The 18,313-nt window shown below is 42.3% G+C and overlaps 1 protein-coding gene across 2 annotated transcripts in view; it reads right to left on the bottom strand.

Annotated features, from left to right (window-relative positions):
• The window catches only part of DOK5 (docking protein 5), an 82,121-nt gene extending 67,294 nt beyond the window's left edge, over window positions 1-14,827 (bottom strand). For both annotated transcript variants that reach the window (XM_063146388.1, XM_063146396.1), the window contains exon 1: window positions 14,664-14,827. In XM_063146388.1, coding sequence (XP_063002458.1) covers window positions 14,664-14,729 — 66 coding nt within the window. In that variant the 5' untranslated portion in view covers window positions 14,730-14,827. The remainder of the gene's footprint in view (window positions 1-14,663) is intronic.
• Between the last annotated feature and the right edge of the window lie 3,486 nt (window positions 14,828-18,313).

The raw sequence follows: 18,313 nt of genomic DNA, 5'->3' as shown, positions 1-18,313 counted from the left end.
GGCACGGAGCTCTTCAGGTGGTCTTTGCCCATTGGAGTGGAGGCGAGTGGGGGTGGGGTTTGGGGAGTACAATTGTGCTCATCTCCTCTATTATTATTTTTAAAAATGGTGGGTGCAACATCCATCCTTCCTCCCAGGATGTTGTGCACTGTGTGTGAATCCAGGGGGAAATCTCTCAAGCAGAATATCATGAGATCCTCTCCCCTCCCTTCTGGAAGGCCAGGAGGTGTAGAAAGGGCCCAAGTGTACACAATTTGTGACCCAATAAACCAAACACGGCCTTGTGGCCATGAATAGTAGGCTGTAGACACTGGAAGGTTTCATTTAGCTTGGTAAATCAGAAGTTGTACCACTGAAGAATAGTGAGCAAGAAGCAGTGGATCTCTGATGGAATGCCGCTTCAGGCAATCTCAGGCCATAGCTAGACCTAAGGTTTATCCCTGGATTGTCCAGGGGTCAAACCTGTTCATCTAGGTGACACACAGGGGATCCAGTGCTCAGGCAGGGGCAAACCCTGGATGATCCCAGAATAAACCTTAGGTCTAGCTGTGGCCTCAGTTTCCTTGGGTTGTTTTGTACCGGGAGTCCAGAGCACACATTACATTAAAGGCATAGCTCACAGCTATGTCTTTCTTCTTCTTCTTTTCCCTCTAAAGTAAGCACATGGGGCCTGATCAGGAGCCTAGTGCAGGGTATAAAGGGGTTTCACCCTTCCCCTGCTGTGATGCTGATCCATATTGAACACAAACACACACACAGACACACACCCTGCAAAATATATTGCCAAATAGGGGTCCGTTAAAAGTGATTCATTAAAGTAACATTTATTATTATTCATTCATTTATTAAAACATTTCTATCTCACCCGATAACACAGGGATCTCAAAGCAGCATACAGATAAAATCATACATATAAAATAGAACAATAAATATAAAATTCTGAAAAAAATTAACCATTAATATGTTTAAACCAATATGAAATTGTAAAACAGTAAAAGGCAATTAAAACAAGATAGTGTGCAAGCTGGTGGATTTAGCCATCAAAGGCTTTGTTAAAAAGCCATGTCTTAACCTGGCGCCGAAATGAAGCCACTGCCGGTGCCAGTCGGGCCTCCAGGGGGAGGGCATTCCACAGCCGGGGTACCACAACAGAGAAAGCCCTCTCCCATGTCCCACCATAATGTATATCTCATGTCGGTGGGGCACAGAGAAGGGCTCCTCCGACTGATCTCAGGTCTCGGGCAGGCAGATATAGGGCGAGGTGCTCCCTCAAGTATCGAGGTCCCAAACATGTGCTTTGGGCATGGTTGAAATTCTGGAGTGAGGGAATAGCATCCTGAGAAAAGCAGGTATGTCTGCTTTCTCCACGCCTCAGCAAGACCTTGGTAGACTCCGTGCTTCCTAGCAGTGAACACAACTGGATTTGAGGAGAGTGGGTGTACCTTTTCAGCCTCATCATCAAAATATAATTTGAGAAGAAAGGTTTTTACAAAGATCTACTAGTTGATTCTTATAATCCTTGATATGTGGATTTAGGAGCATTTTAGAGATACCTTGTTTAGGGATAGACAAATCTCTCAAGTTTGCTTCTGCTCAGTTTCTCATTTTTCCTACCTTAAATTCTTTTGGTTCTATTTCTGCATCCATCTGTGAATTTGTTCTTCTTAAGTCTGCATGAAAATGGATGTGTATTTTCATGCACATTTATCTAAATGTATGCACTTTTTGTATGCACTTTTCTAACATACAGGTGTTTTTTTTTGCGAGTGATGTTTCCCTAGTGTGTGGTTTTGTGCACAGTTTTCTGTAATGTACACCTTTTGTGTGCACTTTTCCATACTGTATGCATTTTGTGTACATTCCCCCCTATTGTATGCATTTTTGTGTGTGGATTTTTTTAATTTGCAAACTGCATCGCGAAATTCCAGATACTGCAAATAGGATGATATCTCTTCATTCCAGTTTGTGTGTGAATTCAGGAAGTGCAAATTTGGTAAGTTTGCATTAAAATGCAAGCCTAGCGTTATTTTTCACCCATCACTAATGTTGTTCTATCCCTCTTCTCTTGCCAATCTGCAATTACATCCTACTGCACAGATCCTCACATGCAGAAGCAGGATATGTGTATGTCTGTGCCCAAGGAGCTTTGCAAATCACTTGTGGGGAAGATTGATAGGCTGCAATCCTATGCACATGTACTTGGGAATATGCCCCATTTGAAACAATAAGAACATAAGAAGAGCCCTGCTGGATCAGACCAAGATCCTTCTAGTCCAGCATTCTGTTCAAACAGTGGCCAATCAATTGCTCATGGGAAACCCACTAGCAAATCATGAGTGCAACAGCACCCTCCTGCCCATGTTCCCCAACAACTGCTATTCATAGGCATACTGCCTCTGATGCTGGAGGTAGCGTACAGCCGTCAAGACTAGAAGCCATTGATAGCCTTCTCCTCCTTGAATTTGTGGGACGTACTTCTGAGTAAACACACATAGGATTGCACTGTTAGTGTGTGAGAAGGAAGCATGTGAGCAGATTACTGAGTCCAGGCACTGGTTCAATATTTGCACAGTCTGTCCTGACTCAGATTACAGGAAATAGAGCTGGGTGTCATCAGCACTCCAAATCCCTTGATGACGTCACCCAGTGGCTTCATATAGATATAAAAATGTATGGGGATAAGAGGGAAGCCCATGGCATTATGAGTTCAAGCAGAATTCTCACTCTCATGCTATCTTCTGAAACTGACCCTGTAGGTAGGAGTAGAATCACTGTATTACATGCCCTTACCTACATTTCACAGACTTGGTCCAAGCAAGATACCATGGTCAGAGGTATCAAAAGATACCAAAAGATCTAGAAGAAAAAACAGGATCACACTTCCTACATATCTCTCCCAACAAAGGACATCCATCAGACAATTTTGGTACTAAGATTGGCCCTATACCCAGATTGAAATGGATCCAGACAATATGAGTTTTCAAAAAAGGGCCTAGAATTGTGCGACCATCACCTTCTCAAAGACCTTGCCCAACAAGGGATGTTAGCAACTGGACAATAGTTATCCTTATCCTTTGGGTCCAAAGAGGATTTCTTAAGGAGTGTTCACACAACCAGCTCTATCAAGGTGGCTGGGACCACCTCCTCTTTTAGACAGGCATTAATTACCACTTGGATCCATTCAGTCAATCCCATCGCCCAGCCTGCCAAGATGGGCAGGGATCAGGGATGCAGGTAGCTCAGTCACACTGTTCCAAGCATTTTGACCGCATTCTCAGGCTGCATTAACTTAAGCCAGTCCCTTAGAGCCAGACCAGATGGCACTGAACAACACCTTTCAGGAGCAGTATCAAGGAGAGCGTCAAGTTGAAGATGAATATGAAAGACTTTATCCTCAAAATGTCATGTAAATATAGCAGGACTCCAAAGGTTCCATCACTATTCCAGTAGGGCCACTTTTTTATCACCTATTCACTGCCCAGAAAAGTTCTGTTGGTCAGCTAGTTCAGAAAAGCATGGATGTGGAGAAGTATGGATGTTTCACTGCTCTACCATAAGAAAATAGGCACAATAATTATAAAAGTATACAAAAATGAATGCAAGGTAAATAAGTGGATATGGCTAACAAATTGCAGAAGTGAGAACTGGGCATTAATAAGTTATTGGAGTAGAAGAATTAGATAACACCAGATTGAACAATGCAGTTTTGTATGGAATGCCCAAAGGGACAGAAGGTAAACAAATTTTCCATTCAACAGAAAGATGGATATAATTTTTTTTAATACTGAGGAAAGAAAACACATAGGGCTGTTTTTCATCTTTAAACTAAGTACTGATTAAGATAAATATCGAGAGCCTTATTCACCATGGTTAAAGCCATGGCTTGAGGTGTCTTCTGAACGGAGCCAATATATGCCAGACAGGCTGCATTGGTATGAGTGGGTCACAAGGCCTTTTCCATAGCTATCCCTAGCATCATTAATTGCATGTCGGATGCACCTGGCTCTGCCATTACCACTTTGACACTCTGTACCTCTTTACCTGCCGTTGGTCATTAAAATTGCCATCACTACTAAAACAGCAGGAGGAGGCAGTGGAAGGGAAGTAGTTACCGTGGTAGCATCCAGAGTCATCAGCCAGAAATAGCAGGAGGTGGCTCTAAACCAGTTTGTGAGCACATTTGGTGGCTCATATCCAAGTTCGGGTTCTGCCAATCCCAAGCTGTGTCCTCAAATTGCCTCGTTAAATAGGATATCAAAGATACAGGAAGGAAGTCACTATGGAATTCCCAGGTTTAAGCAGCTCACGCTCTATATATAAACCAAAAACTCTCTACTTCAGATTTTTCTTCATGTTACCATCAGTGGAAAAGACTATGTGTTTTGTTGTTGTTGTTTTGTTTTTCTGAATGCATCAACACATGGGGTATGAGAAGGTGGATTTTGACAAATAGTAAAAGATCCTCAGGAGGCTCGCAAGGATGATACAAGTCATGGGGGGAAATCAGGAGGAGGGAAAAAGCCAAAGGAATTTCCTATGTTTAGATTAAAGCCCTGGAAGGGAAAGATTCTGGTAGTTTTGCAAATAGTGGGATGTAGCAGCTCATCCGTTCCTCTGACAATAGGAGAGGACCTACAGAAAATGAGATCATCCTCTAAGCAAGATAGCAAAAAAGTGTCATTTTCATTCAGTTCTCATTGCCTAGACTCCTGAACAGCCTTCCCCAGCCAGGTACCCATCACCCCCATGTAGCATCTGGAGGGTACAATGTTGGGAAAGGCTGTACAGCATATTGCAAAAGCAACATACTAGTGTGATTAAAGCTCTTTCAATCGCACTGTGCAACAAGGATATGTAGCAATTACAGTGATAGAGCTCCCAGCAGTGGAGGCTGGCGGCTCCAATTTCGGTGGGGCTGACAATCCATTCCGGTTTCAGACAGAACCAGCCAAAACTCTAAAGTAACTGTCCAAGGTGCTGAACCCTATTCCAAAAATAGGTTTAGCATATTGGTTGGTTCCTTTAGAGTTCTGGTTGGTTCTGACTGAAACCCAGAACAGATCCACAGCCCTGCTGAAGTCAGAGTTAACAGCCCCCACTGTCTCCCAGATATACTGCACCTATTCTGTTTTCCCCATGACTAACCTAAAAGCCGTGACACAAGGCAAGGATAGAATGTGGCTTGCTTAGTTCGCCCCCCATGTCATTTCCCAACTGAAATCCCATTTTCCATATTGTGCTGGTCTTTTGCCCCCTGTAGGTCTAATAACAGCTTTCAAGGGAAACTGATTTGGCACAACAATGTAGAGGGGAAGGATTGAGCACCACTCCCCCAGCTGCTACTTCACTCATCCAATTCACTCCTTCCCTGCTACAACTGCTTTTATTTATCTTTATTGAATGTTTTCTTTAAAAAAATAAGTGGTTAAGTATGCAATCACAAGTATTCTCAAATGTTATTACAGAATCATAGAATCATAGAATAGTAGAGTTGTAAAGGGCCAATAAGGCCATTGAGACCAACCTCCTGCTCAATGCAGGAATCCACCTTAAAGCATCCCTGACATATGGCTGTCCAGTGTAGGAGAGCCCACGACCTCCCTAGGGAATTGGTTCCATTGCTATACTGCTTTGACAGTCAGGATGTTTTTCCTGATGTCCGGATGGAAAGATTTCCTGTGACTTGAGCTCATTAGTTTGTGTTCTGCTCTCTGGGAGGATCAAGAACTGATCCTGGCCCTTCTCTGTGTGACAACATTTCAAGTATTTGAAGAGTGCTATCATGTCTACCCTCAATCTTCTCTTCTCAAGGCTAAATAGGCCCAATTCTTTCAGTCTCTCCTCATAGAGCTTTGTTTCCAGACCCCTGATCATCCTCAATGCCCTCCTCTGAACATGCTCTGGCTTGTCTGCGTTCTTCTAGAAGTGTGGTGCCCAGAACTGGATGCAATACTCTAGGTGAGGCCTAACCAGTGCCGAACAGAGGGGAACCAATACCTCACGCAATTTGGAAGCTATACTTCTATTAATGAATCCCAAAATAGCAGTGGAGAACCATTGGAGACTGGTGGCTCCAATGTCAGTGGGGAGGTGAATCCACTCTGGGTTTCAGTCACCTTGGAGAGCTCCTTTAGCATTCTGAGTGGTTCTGACTGAAATCCGGAGCAGATTCACTGCCTTACTGATACTGGAGCCACCAGCCTCCACTGGTTCTCATAATAACATTTTCATTAGTCAGTTCCCCAAAAGGAGGAATAAATTAAACAGGGCAATCATATACATTTTCACTTAAAAATAAATAGTATACAATTGAACAGGCCTTTCTCCCTGATACTTGGATGAAGGATTGCAGCCTTATTGTTGCAGTGTTATTGTTGTTTTAGGGTAACGTGGTCCTAGATGTCTAGTACTACATGTCCAGCCAGCATTTTGACGGTCTTAGCTGACTGCTATGATGCAAACTGGCAAATCCACTGCATACTTAGAGTCTGTAGACATATCCGGGAACATATGGGTAGATATTCTGTACATGCTCAGAACTACTTTACCTAGAGGTGGAGGTGGGTGGAAAGACTCCAGGAATAAGATTGTTCCACATTTTTTTATTGTTGGGTTTGCATTTTTAATCTGGAACTCACCTTGGCAACCTTTGGGGGGGGGGGAAGGGGGCAGAGAACAAAAATAAATAAACAGAACAAGTTTTGTCTTGAATAACCGGGGATATATTTTTTAATAAGAGTGTGGCGCTTTGGAGTTGTGACAGAATGACTTTACTCCAGAACATATCTTCTTGGATAGGAGGAGGACATGATGTTAATGCTGCTATGGCAACAAAGCTTTTTCTTATTATTATTAAATAAATATGCTAATTGCCAGTATTTAAGCAGAATGCAAAATTGCTTTTTTTTTACTAACAGTAAATAATCCAAATCAGATTTTAAACTAGGCTTTGGCTATCACTTTAGTCATTCCCTTTTCTGATTATTTATATATATTATATATATATATATATATATATATATATATATATATATATATATGCAGTGATTGCTATCTTGAGGCAAAGAGCATCATCACATGGGGGGAACCCGCAAAAATCCATGAGTGCCCAGTAATGAGTGTGCAATAAAACACTCATCTGATCCATCTCAAAGACTTGCATATGTATTTTCTTCTGCTGGTTCCGATTTTAGCAACATTATCTGACTTTGTCCTGGGAAACACAGTGAGATCCACTCCATTGGCTTGGCTGGGACCAACTACTAAGACCAATTTGGCTCCTCCCCTTCTGTCAGTGACTACTCTGTAACTTCATTGTGTAACATTTTGGAAGAACATCTATCTCGATACGCTTATTTTCCTCTTCCATCCCCATTCCTTTTCCTTTGGCGTTGTGTCTAGATGATATGCCATTATTTTAAATTGTAAAGAAATGTAATAAATAAATAAATAAATAAATAAATAAATAAACAACACTGAGTGCAGTTTATAAATACAGAAGAAATACATTGAGGACTGAAATCTAGTTAGACAGCATACTTAAGACAAAAGCAAAAGTAGTGCTTTTGTTTGAAGATTATTCCAGCTTTCATAGTCATTTTCAGGACCCCAACATCTACCACAACTCCTTCCCCCAGCTCAACCTCTGGAGCCTCCATGGCTATACTCCTGGACAAACCATGAACTTTTCTACATAAGGCATTCATTGTGCACTCATGATTCCTTACTCATGGTTGTTTATGGGTTCATCTGTTTTTTACGAGCACTTTACTCAGTGTTTTTCAGAGGGAAGTAAGTGGGGTATTATTTCTGAAACTGAAAAAAAGGTCTTTTCCTACTTGTATATTTAAATTATTCCACTACGTGATGGAATCGAAATTAGATACAGTGATTAACAGCCTCATGTAGAAAAAGCTCCATGCCTTCCAAAATCTTACTGGAAGGGTTTTATAAATGGATGACGACAAAAAGTTCATGTGATTTATTATTATCGAAGGTAAAAGATCCAGAAAGAGGCTGCCATGACTTGTAATTTCCAGCCGATATATGTGATCATTCTTTTGGTCTGTTGAAAAATTTCTCTCTGCCCACTGATTCCATCCTTAAGTATTTACTGTAATATAAACAGTGACTCTAAGCACTTAGAGTCTACTTTGCTGAAGTAAATTCTGGCACCCAACAGGTAATCCATGCAGAGCATATGCAAATCTGGAAAAATACTATATGCCAGCACAGTGTGTTGCTAAGTCATTAGCTGCTCTCAGTCTGCTACAACCTAAAGCCCTGTGTAGATGGTCAACCAGAGTACAAATGAAAGCATGGAGGGGGAGATCAGGATCAGGCCCACTGACTACATCTCTATCTCGGATTCACATGTCTTCAAGATCCTATTTGTAAAAGGATCTGTGCAAATGTAGGAACGCTCACTAAACCTGACCTTTATCCTGGAAAAATGGAGAGGATGGATCACAAGTCGGATGTCTATACATGTTCAGGTGTGCTTACATAGGCTCCTGTGCATACATAGGTCACTTTTATGAGGAACCTTTCTTGAGCTGGAGACTGCTTCTTACCTCCTCTCAACTCCACCCACTTGACCCTGTGGCGGACTCTGGGATTCCAATGTCCCCTCCCCCTCAGACAGAGCCTGAGTTCTCCAGAGTGGAGAGGGGGAAATGGTCTCTGAACTGTCTGCATTCTCCATGATAAGCTCATGGGAAGATTCATCCTTATTATTATTATTATTTATTTATTTATTTATAAAGCACCATCAATGTACATGGTGCTATACAGAGTAAAACAGTAAATAGCAAGACCCTGCCGCATAGGCTTACATTCTAATAAAATCATAATAAAACAATAAGGAGGGGAAGAGAAAGCAAACAGGCACAGGGTAGGGTAAACAGGCACTGGGTAGGGTAAAACTAACAGTATAAAGTCAGAACAAAATCAAGTTTTAAAAGCTTTAGGAAAAAGAAAAGTTTTTAGCTGAGCTTTAAAAGCTGCGGTTGAACTTGACTTCTCCTCCTCCCCAGCTTCCTCTGTTGGCTGGTAAATTCCTGGTTCTTCTTCTTCTGATTCACCCTCTGAAACCTCTTCCCCCCCCTACTAGGGGGAACAGGCCTGATCCTGACATTTGTACACCTGATAGTAGTCTGCCTGGGGTTTCACTTTACAGTTGAAAGAGTAAATTGCACTTATCTGGCTGGTTTCCCCTCACAGTGTAGACTCAGTTTCCATTAAGACCTCAGGAATTTGAGGAAAGTTTTTACTGATAGAGAAAATAATAAAAGAAAATATCCTTTTTTGGTAACAGTAGTAAGCTATTGTTCTATTTTTCCATACCATTAGATAGCTATAGGTGTTTGAGGTGGGGTGGGGAAATGCAGTGTGAGATTGGGCATAGAAATTTACTTCCTGGCAATCTCTGCTTTCTTTTTGTTTTTGTTTTATCAAGTTTCTAGCCCTTATGGCTATGAAGATATTTCAGCAATGCATGAATGAGATTTCTATAATGTCTGGCAATGGGGTTTTAATGCCCATCATAGCTACTTGCTCTTCTTATGCCTAGAAGAACCCGGATAAATTAGGATATGCAATTTAGTAATATCTGTGAGATGGGGGAGGGGAGTTTATGCAAAATAGGAAAACAATATGCAGATCGAATTGAGCATTTTTTGACATGCTTGGTTCAGATTTGCAGTGCTTTTATCGAAGAGCATATACTATTATGACCCTGGCTTGTCATTTCAGGCTAGCAGCCAAGGACTTGAACCTACTTCAGAAATTCCTCAAAACTGAAATGTTATCAGACCTTTATATATTTACTAGGGGGGTAGTTTGGCTTACATAGCTCCTTTTATTTCATTCTACCAAAAAAAAAAGCACCAATTTTTTCATTCAAAGATATGAAGTCCACAATAAATTTGCTAGTCAGAACAATGTTGCCTGAATATCATAACCACTTCCTGAGGTTGCTTTTCTGTGTATATGCAGATGGATATTGAGTTGAGGGTTACAAGACCAAAGCACTTCAGCCAAGTAGATATTGTATATTAGGACATTCGTGTAAGTTTACATGCCTGGAAATAAATGGATGGAAGTCTCTTCAGAGAGTTGAAACTGGTGTGACGGACCCATCATTGAGCATCACTTAGTGCATGCGCACAGTGTTGGGTAGGGACGCTGTGGAAAGGCTGCTCTGGAGGGCACTCAGTTGGGGAAGGCTGCTCTTAGACTAGTAAGCTTTAAATTTGTATTTATGTATTACATTTATATCCCACCTTTTTTCCTCCAAGAGGATTATGGTGTACATAATCCTCCTGTCCATTTCTATCCGAACAACAACAACCCTGTGAGGTAGGTTGGGCTGAGAGTCTGTGACTGACCCAAAGTCACCCAGTGAGCTTCCATGGCTGAGTGAGGACTAGAACCTGGATCTCCCGACTCCCAGTCCAACATTTTAGCCACTGTGCCATATGTTTACTTAGAAGTATATCCCATCAACATGAGTAGTATTTTACTTGTGAACGAGGTTAGGATCACTCTTGAAGGCATTCTCTGTGCTTTACTCTCTTGATTAGGTATATATCCCTTTAAACCTCCACAATGTTCCATGCCAAGTTGACAACTCAGGAACCCTCTGACTGTAAATATTTTCCAATTTCCACTTCAATTACACTAACAAACAACATTTACGGCCAAATCGAGCAATGAAGCAATGAAAGACGCAATTCCATTTTAGATACTGTATCCCACCTATATGGAATCGGCCCAAGATATTTTATGATGTCATAACGAATCACTCTAACTTGCTAATGAAAAATGTAGATCACTCACTTCCAAAGAGAATTAAAGGCTTTCCAGAGGCTACAAGCCCCATGGAGTCAATACCTATAATTTCCAGAGGGATAGCCATCTTAGACAGTTGCTGCAAAAGAAGCAGCCTTCTATCACCTTAAAGACTAATACATTTATTGTGGCATAAGCTTTCACGGGGGCAGAGCCCACTTTGTCAGATACAACATTTCCAGAAGTTAATCAGTTTTTCATAGAAACCCCTCTCATTTATTAATATGTCACTTTTGCATCACTTACATAGCATCTATAAACTGTACCCCCCTACAGGCTGTGTTTTTTTAAAGGGTGGTTAGCTTTGTGTATGTCCCCTCCCCCAACCCAGATCAAATTCCCAACCACTTCCTTATTGCTATTTTCAACACTGGGTTTTAAACATTTACATTTTAGTATGGATTCAAACACAAGGGCGACGGATGTCATCTTGGCTTTATTGGTTTAATTTAAGCATTACTAATTAAACTTCCAAAATGATATCCTCTTTCCCCAAAATAATACCTGCTAGCTTTCATGGATACTGATAGAATGACTATCTGACTTTAGAAATGTTGTGTTTAATATGAACTCATAAACAACAACAGCAACATTATTGTTCAAAACCTTCTTTATTCAATTAGAAACAGGCAAAAGTATTAGCAGAAAATAATCTTCTTAAAAGTATCATCAGACTCCTTTTCTTAAAATCCTTGTATGTTTTAGTATCACTAGAAACTTTCACACTTCAAAGACCACAGGATAACTAAATTGCTCTGCACTGTGAATTAGTTAGAAGGTTTTCCCGACAAAACTTAATCTGTACCTCTTTCCCCTTGTATAAGCCCTGAGTTCTTGTCTAAGCAAGCTCCTTTTTTCTTAGACCTGGTGCAACATTTCCATTAATAATGAAGTAACTGCCTGATTTGCTATGAGTACTGACCATATACCTATGACCATTTCAAACACAATATGACAGTACAAATCTGAGCTATGACCCTAAGAGTATTCTAAATGTAATAGCACAGGTGAACACAAGCTCTCTGAACCGCCCAGAGAGCTTTGGCTATTGGGCAGTATAGAAATGTAATAAATAAATAAATAAAGGAAAATGTACCCACTCCTGGAGGTAATAATGGCAGTTTAATCCAATAGCTGTTTTGTATCATGGTCCATAAGGTCATTTTAACATGTTTCATTATGATAACCACACTATTATCATCTCTATGCAAAATACTCTTAGAAACATACCCATCTTTCCTACTTTTGCTGTTCTAGAGAAGTGGTGTTTCTAGGGATTTCAGAACTCCAGAAATCACCTTGCAGATCAAATCAACAAGTCTGGCATCTAGTATGCTAAGTGCTGTGCTGCACAAAGCATGCCGCACCCCTTACAAGCCAGATCTGAGGTATATATTATGTATGAACCATCTCCAAGATAGGCCAATGTTCCCATTTTATAGATGGAAGAACCAAAGCAGAGATATAGGGAATTGCCTAAGCCCATCAAGGAAATTGAAAGGAAACCCAAATCCAAAATTCCCAGGACCCAGCCCATGTGTGTGCTTAATTAGATAGACAGATAGATAAAAACTTTTTTATACTACATAAACAACATGAACCTAGGCTATGAAATGGTTTAGAAGTGTACGTAAATGAAACAAATTCTTAAACAAAAAATGAAAAACCAAACAAGGTAAATTATGGCATCGGTTTGTGTTGCAATAAAAAAGGAGATCAGAGATACCCCTAAACACACAAATGCTCAAGAGCTGTATTTTTTATTCATTTATTTATTACATACATACCTTCCATATAATGGAAGCTTATACAGGTGACATCTTTGTACAACAACAGCTCCTCTGGACTGATATGGGTGTATGATTTTCTTCACCACAACACTCAAACTAAGATTAGGCTGTAGCTTTTCTTAGGTGCAAAATGTTGCTTAAATGAAGGGATCATGTAATAGACCACCCAAACTTGGACCTGCACATGCTACTTGGTGGTGCAGCATCTCCATGTATGTTGCAGGAAATGACCCTCTCATTTGTGCACCTGTATCTATGATGGTTAATAAACACACCTAAAAGACACAGCCGGCATCTAGTACAAGTGCATCCTCCCATAGATTCTTTGCGATCTAAACTATATTATGGTCCAGAGTTGTCATTCTGATTATCTATACGTTGATACGGGTAACAAGATGGAAGAAAAATTGAATGTGCCCTGCAGCCAATGTGGATTTCATATTTTCTCTGTAGACCAATTTCTGCCAATGCTGATTACGGTTGCAATTATATACCCCCTTATCTGGGCATAAGTCCCGTCGAACTCAACTTGATTTACTTTTAAGCAGATCTGTGCAGTATTGGATTGTTAATATGCAATGCTATACACATTTCCCTGGGAGTATGTCCCACTGAAATCAATGGTGCTTATTTCAAAGTAGACATGTATAGCATTGCACTGTTAGCCTCACATCTGAACACCACCATGGCAGCCCAACCCCATGCAAGGTGACTCAGAAATAAACCTGTTGCCCTAGTTCACAATCCTATTGAAATGTGCACTCTGCCTTGACTTATAAAAGTTCAGGAAATAAACCTGTCTACAATTAGGCTGCACACAGGGCCGGCACTACCATTAGGCCAACTAGGCAGCCGTCTAGGGTGCAGACCTCAGAGAGGTGCAGTACTGCCCTTTAAGGGTCAGTTTTATACAAATCATCTGTTTTAAGAAAAAACATAATAAAAGGAAAATATAATAGTTCAGAAAATCTTCTTGAACAGCTGGATCGAAGTTGGCATTTTCTTGGGGGTGGGTGCAAGTAGCTCGCCTCGCCTAGGGTGCAAAATAGTCTGGCACCCGCCCTGGCTGCACATCTCAAAGGTGCCACAACACTCTTTACCCCAAGGTGTCAAGAAGTTTATCTTGTGCAAGCCGCGCTGAAATGATGGAAACTGTGCATGAGCACTGAACGGGGTCCTAAAGTCTGTTTCCTCTGACAGGCTAGCAGGGGCTGCTCTTCCAAGTGGCAGGCAGTGGAGGCTGGTGGCTCTGAGTTCAGTGGGGCGGTGAATCTACTCTGGTTTTCAGTCAGGATCAGGCAGACCTCTAAAGGAGCTAGCCATGGTACTGACCACACACACACACCAAAAAAGAAGCAAAATTGGGTTCGGTGCCTTGGATAGCGCCAGTAGAGTTCTGGCTAAAACCCAGAGTGGATTCACAGCCCCACCAAGATCGGAGCCACCACCTTCCTCTGGTGGGAAGTTATTGGGAACCCGGTCCTTGGAGTACTCTTAGATAATTCGGATCTCTTGATGAAAATTTCCTTAGTCATCAAAGTATACCCAAGCCCCACAACGGTACAGACGCCACTTCCTGCTTGGTGGGCAGAGTTCTGTGACATTCGAAAGCTTGCTACTTTATCAGCACGGCTAAGCCCCTGAATAGGTCTATTCCTGGCTCTCATACGCTTCCCACACGCCCCCCCCCCCCGACCACTTGCATCCGTAACGAGAAATGTTCCACTGCAATAGCTGTTTCTATATTTGTAATGTCCGCGACAGTGGGGAGCTGGAAACGACCGGCTCTTTCCAAGGTAAAGCACACACGTACACACACATACACACACGCCAAGACAAGAACTCGTGTTTCGGATTCAAATCCTCTGGACCATCGCAGGGCTCCCTCACACCCAACCCACGTGGCGAACAATTGCCAAAGCAAAACAAGCCCAGCCTGCTGTCAAAGGAAACAGGGTACACAAATAGGGAAGGGAGGAAAAATATTATTAATAATAATAATAATAATAAATCAATACTTACTCCTAATCGCCTGCTCCTAATCTTTACATACCCTTGCTTCACTATGTCATTGAAATTGGAAGCCATCCCGCCGGACTGGAGAGGAGGAAGGGAGTGGGAGCGAAGTTGCCTTGCAAATCCAGCTTGGGGCTTGTTCCGTTTGTTGTTGTTGTGTTGTTGTTATTTGTTTGTTTGGGTTTAAATCCCCCCTCTCTTCCCCCCCCCCCCGCAAGTAGCCAGCCAACCAGCTTTTGGAATAAATCCTCCAGTCCTGACCCAGAAACTCGCCGGCAAGAGTTGTTGAGGGGGGGGGGGCGGTGTTCTTGTTCGTCTCGCTGGCTGGCTGGCTTTTTTTTTTCCTCCCTTTTTTAAAATCCACTTGAGGGAAGTGAGGGAAAGCGTGAATGGGAGAGAAAACGGGCTCCCCGCCGGGATCAGCTGACAGCCAGAAAGACAGCTCGCAGCTGACTGGCTTGTGGGATGAGATCAGAGAATCAGCCCAGTTTCCCCCCCCCCTCCACCCTCCTGCCTTCCCTTCGAGAGGCCGAGAAGATCCGCCCTCGCTTGCTGGCTACTCCCGAGCAGAACCAACAAGCAACACCCCGGCTACATTGCAACACAGAAGGGGGACCCAGAGCTGCAGCAGCAGCAGGGCAAGAAGGAATCAGGAAGGGGAGTTAGGGTTTATTTTGGGGCTCCCCACGGCACCAGGGGGGGGAGGGCAGCTAGGGTTGGGCCCCGGGGGCCCAAGTTTAGGGTCCCCCAGCACAGGGCACACAACTGACCACCCAGCAAGTGGGCGGTGATGGGGCCATGGTAAACCAGTACCAATGGAGGCCGGTGGCTTTGAGGTCAGTGGGACGGAGAATCCGTTCTGGGTTTCGGTCAGAACCAGTCAGAACTCTGAAGGAGCTGAACCCTAAACCTACCCAGCCCCACAAAGGGGTTCAGCACCTTGGATAGCTCCTTTTAGAGTTTTGACCGGCTCTGACAGAATCCCAGAGCAGATTTACAGCCCTACTGAAATCAGAGTCACCAGCCTCCACTGTATCCATTCCTCTTCTTTTTAAGTCCTTTTAGAGGCAGCAGAAGCCAACCTGGCCTGCACATAACATGTACAGGTGCTATTATTATTATTATTAATAATAATAATAATAATAATAATAATAATAATAATAATAATAAATATTACCCTTTTCTACAACCAACTATGCTAATTCTCACATTAATGTGTTTAGCATCAGAACAGAAGATGCAAACTCTCTTTTATTCATATAGTCATAATAGTGCTATAATTTAAGCAAGTTCCAAATGGACACACTGCAGATGCTCATGTATTTCTTTTTTTTCTTTTCTTTTTTAATCAGGGTTGTCAAACAGGGCTTTGGTCTGTTTGTTTTTTACCTGTAAGATATAAGGGATATTGAAGCTATTGGTGGTGGTGGTGGGTGTAAGTTGTGTCCTTCACAACTGAAGTCATTCACATAGGCATCTCACCACCACCCTGCCCTGAGAGACCATTAAGTCCAGGGTCTACAATTGCCTAGCTGCACCACTGCACCAGGGCTCTGTCCCTGGCACTAGTTTTCAATGACAGGGATGCATCCCTTGACGCTATGAAATAAGAATAGATGGTGGTGCCCCTGAGCAGATGCAAAGTGCATTTCCTCCGTCACTGGGAACTTAAGGAAGGTCGTCAGACATCACAGTCATTAGTCATCATCAAATGATTTGTTCATCCACATATAAAAGTGCTTAAGATATATTTCTCTTTATGTTACAATGTACTAGGCTCTGAGACCAAACAAAAATAAAATAAACCCGCAGGAGTCAGAATCAGAAATCCGGGATTAAGAGCTTTCAGATAATGAATGGACCCCGAAAGCAGGGGGAAGGAAAAGAAGGGGTTAAAGCACCCCTCCAACATGGTCAGAGATGTACATCTGAGGCCACCTCCCACCTCCCCAGGGATGATCAGGCAAAAAGGACTGCCATTGTAGTCAAGGCTAATTGATGTTCTGTCATCCTCACTTTGATCAGTTACTTAGTCTTAGATTTCTCTCCCTTTCTAATTTCAAGTGTACAGATGGTTGGGATAAGCCAATTTCAGAAATATTGAATGTGATGGCTTATATAACATTATTTGCTCATTAAACAAGCAGATGTAAAAATGCACCTGAAAAGCCGGCAATATCGCTCGCCTTGGCAACCGCCATCACCATATTAAAAACACTTCCAAGGTCCTTGGATTTGGTGGTTCCAAACAGATTTGAAAAGAAAGACAAAAGAGGAAGGGAATCTCAATGTAGACAAAGCACAGTTTATAAAGAGCCCATTGTGTGCTTTTTGAAAGGGATCTAGGGCCCATGCCTGGGGGGAGGGAACTCTTTGGGGTCCAGGGATCCAAAGGGACTCCCTAGGCTACACCCCCATCACTATGATGGGGGAAATTGGGCTTAAATTGTAGATCAGCCTTTCCCAGCCTAGCATCCCCCAGGTGTGTTGGACTACAGCACCCATCATCCCCAGATAGTACATCCATTAGCCATAATGCCTAGGAATGGGGTATAGTTCAATATCTCTGTGGGACACCAGGTTCAGGAAGGCTGTTGCAAATTGTATTTGAGGATAGTGAAACCTACATCTCTGTATCTATGTACCTATTTTGCAGATCTTGTCAGATTCTTTGGAGCCAATCAGAAGCAGTGCTAGAACAGAAGAGGCAACATTCTGTGCAATGAGTTGCTGTCCCAGGCTATTCTTAAACAGAGAGATGCTTACATAGTTAAAATAGGGCTTGTCATTTGAGAGACAGAGAAATGTCCTTCCCTGTGTCAAGAACTACCAGTCCCAGAGTTCCTTGTGCATAGGGATGACAGCTGGTGGTAGGGACAAAGCACCATAATAATAATTGATTATTGATCCTAGTGACAGTGGGAGCCAGTGATGCTGGTAGGATTTACAAAATGTATGTCAATAAAAGTCTAGTTCATGCACACACACACACACACACACACACACACACGGGAGGGAGAGAGAGAGAGAGAGAGAGAGAGAGAGAGAGAGAGAGAGAGAGCATACTACAGGAGAATTTCAAGGACCTGGGATTATCAGAGGTTCCAACAAGAAAGTTGGAAGGAACAGATAACTTTACTCTAAAGCACTTGAGGAAACTTGTGATGCAACAAAACGTTCCCCTCACACAAAAGACAAGGGCATATGTGATCTTGGAGTGGGGGGAGACTGTTATGTAGATTATAGTTCCCCAAAGCCAGAGAGGAATCTTGGGAACCCCTCAAACTATTATTTGTACCCCACAGGACATTGGAATTGGCACATGACTTACCCTGTGCAGGCCATCTGAGGAGAAACAGAACAAGACAACCGTGAATGACAATTTTTTTACTAGCTGGGCATTGCAGAGCAGATGACTGCATTACTTTAAGTCCTGCCAAACAGTAGCAAAGTAGGCCACAAGAGCAAAGCCCCCTTAGAGCATAGACCCATTATAAGGGAAGCCTGTTATCAAAGTGGGAGTGAATATTGTGAGCCTTTTTACTAAGCCTTTTTGAAAGGGGAAACATATTTCTTCACTCTGGTAGACTTTGCAACAAGATATCGAGATGCATTGGCATTTTGCCTCTATTGAATCTCAAGTGGTAATTGAATCT

Source organism: Elgaria multicarinata, chromosome 1, assembly GCF_023053635.1.
Source record: "Elgaria multicarinata webbii isolate HBS135686 ecotype San Diego chromosome 1, rElgMul1.1.pri, whole genome shotgun sequence".
In the NCBI taxonomy this organism is placed as follows: domain Eukaryota; kingdom Metazoa; phylum Chordata; class Lepidosauria; order Squamata; family Anguidae; genus Elgaria; species Elgaria multicarinata.
Note: the sequence above shows the minus strand (reverse complement) of the source record. Positions and strands in the feature narration are given on the sequence as shown.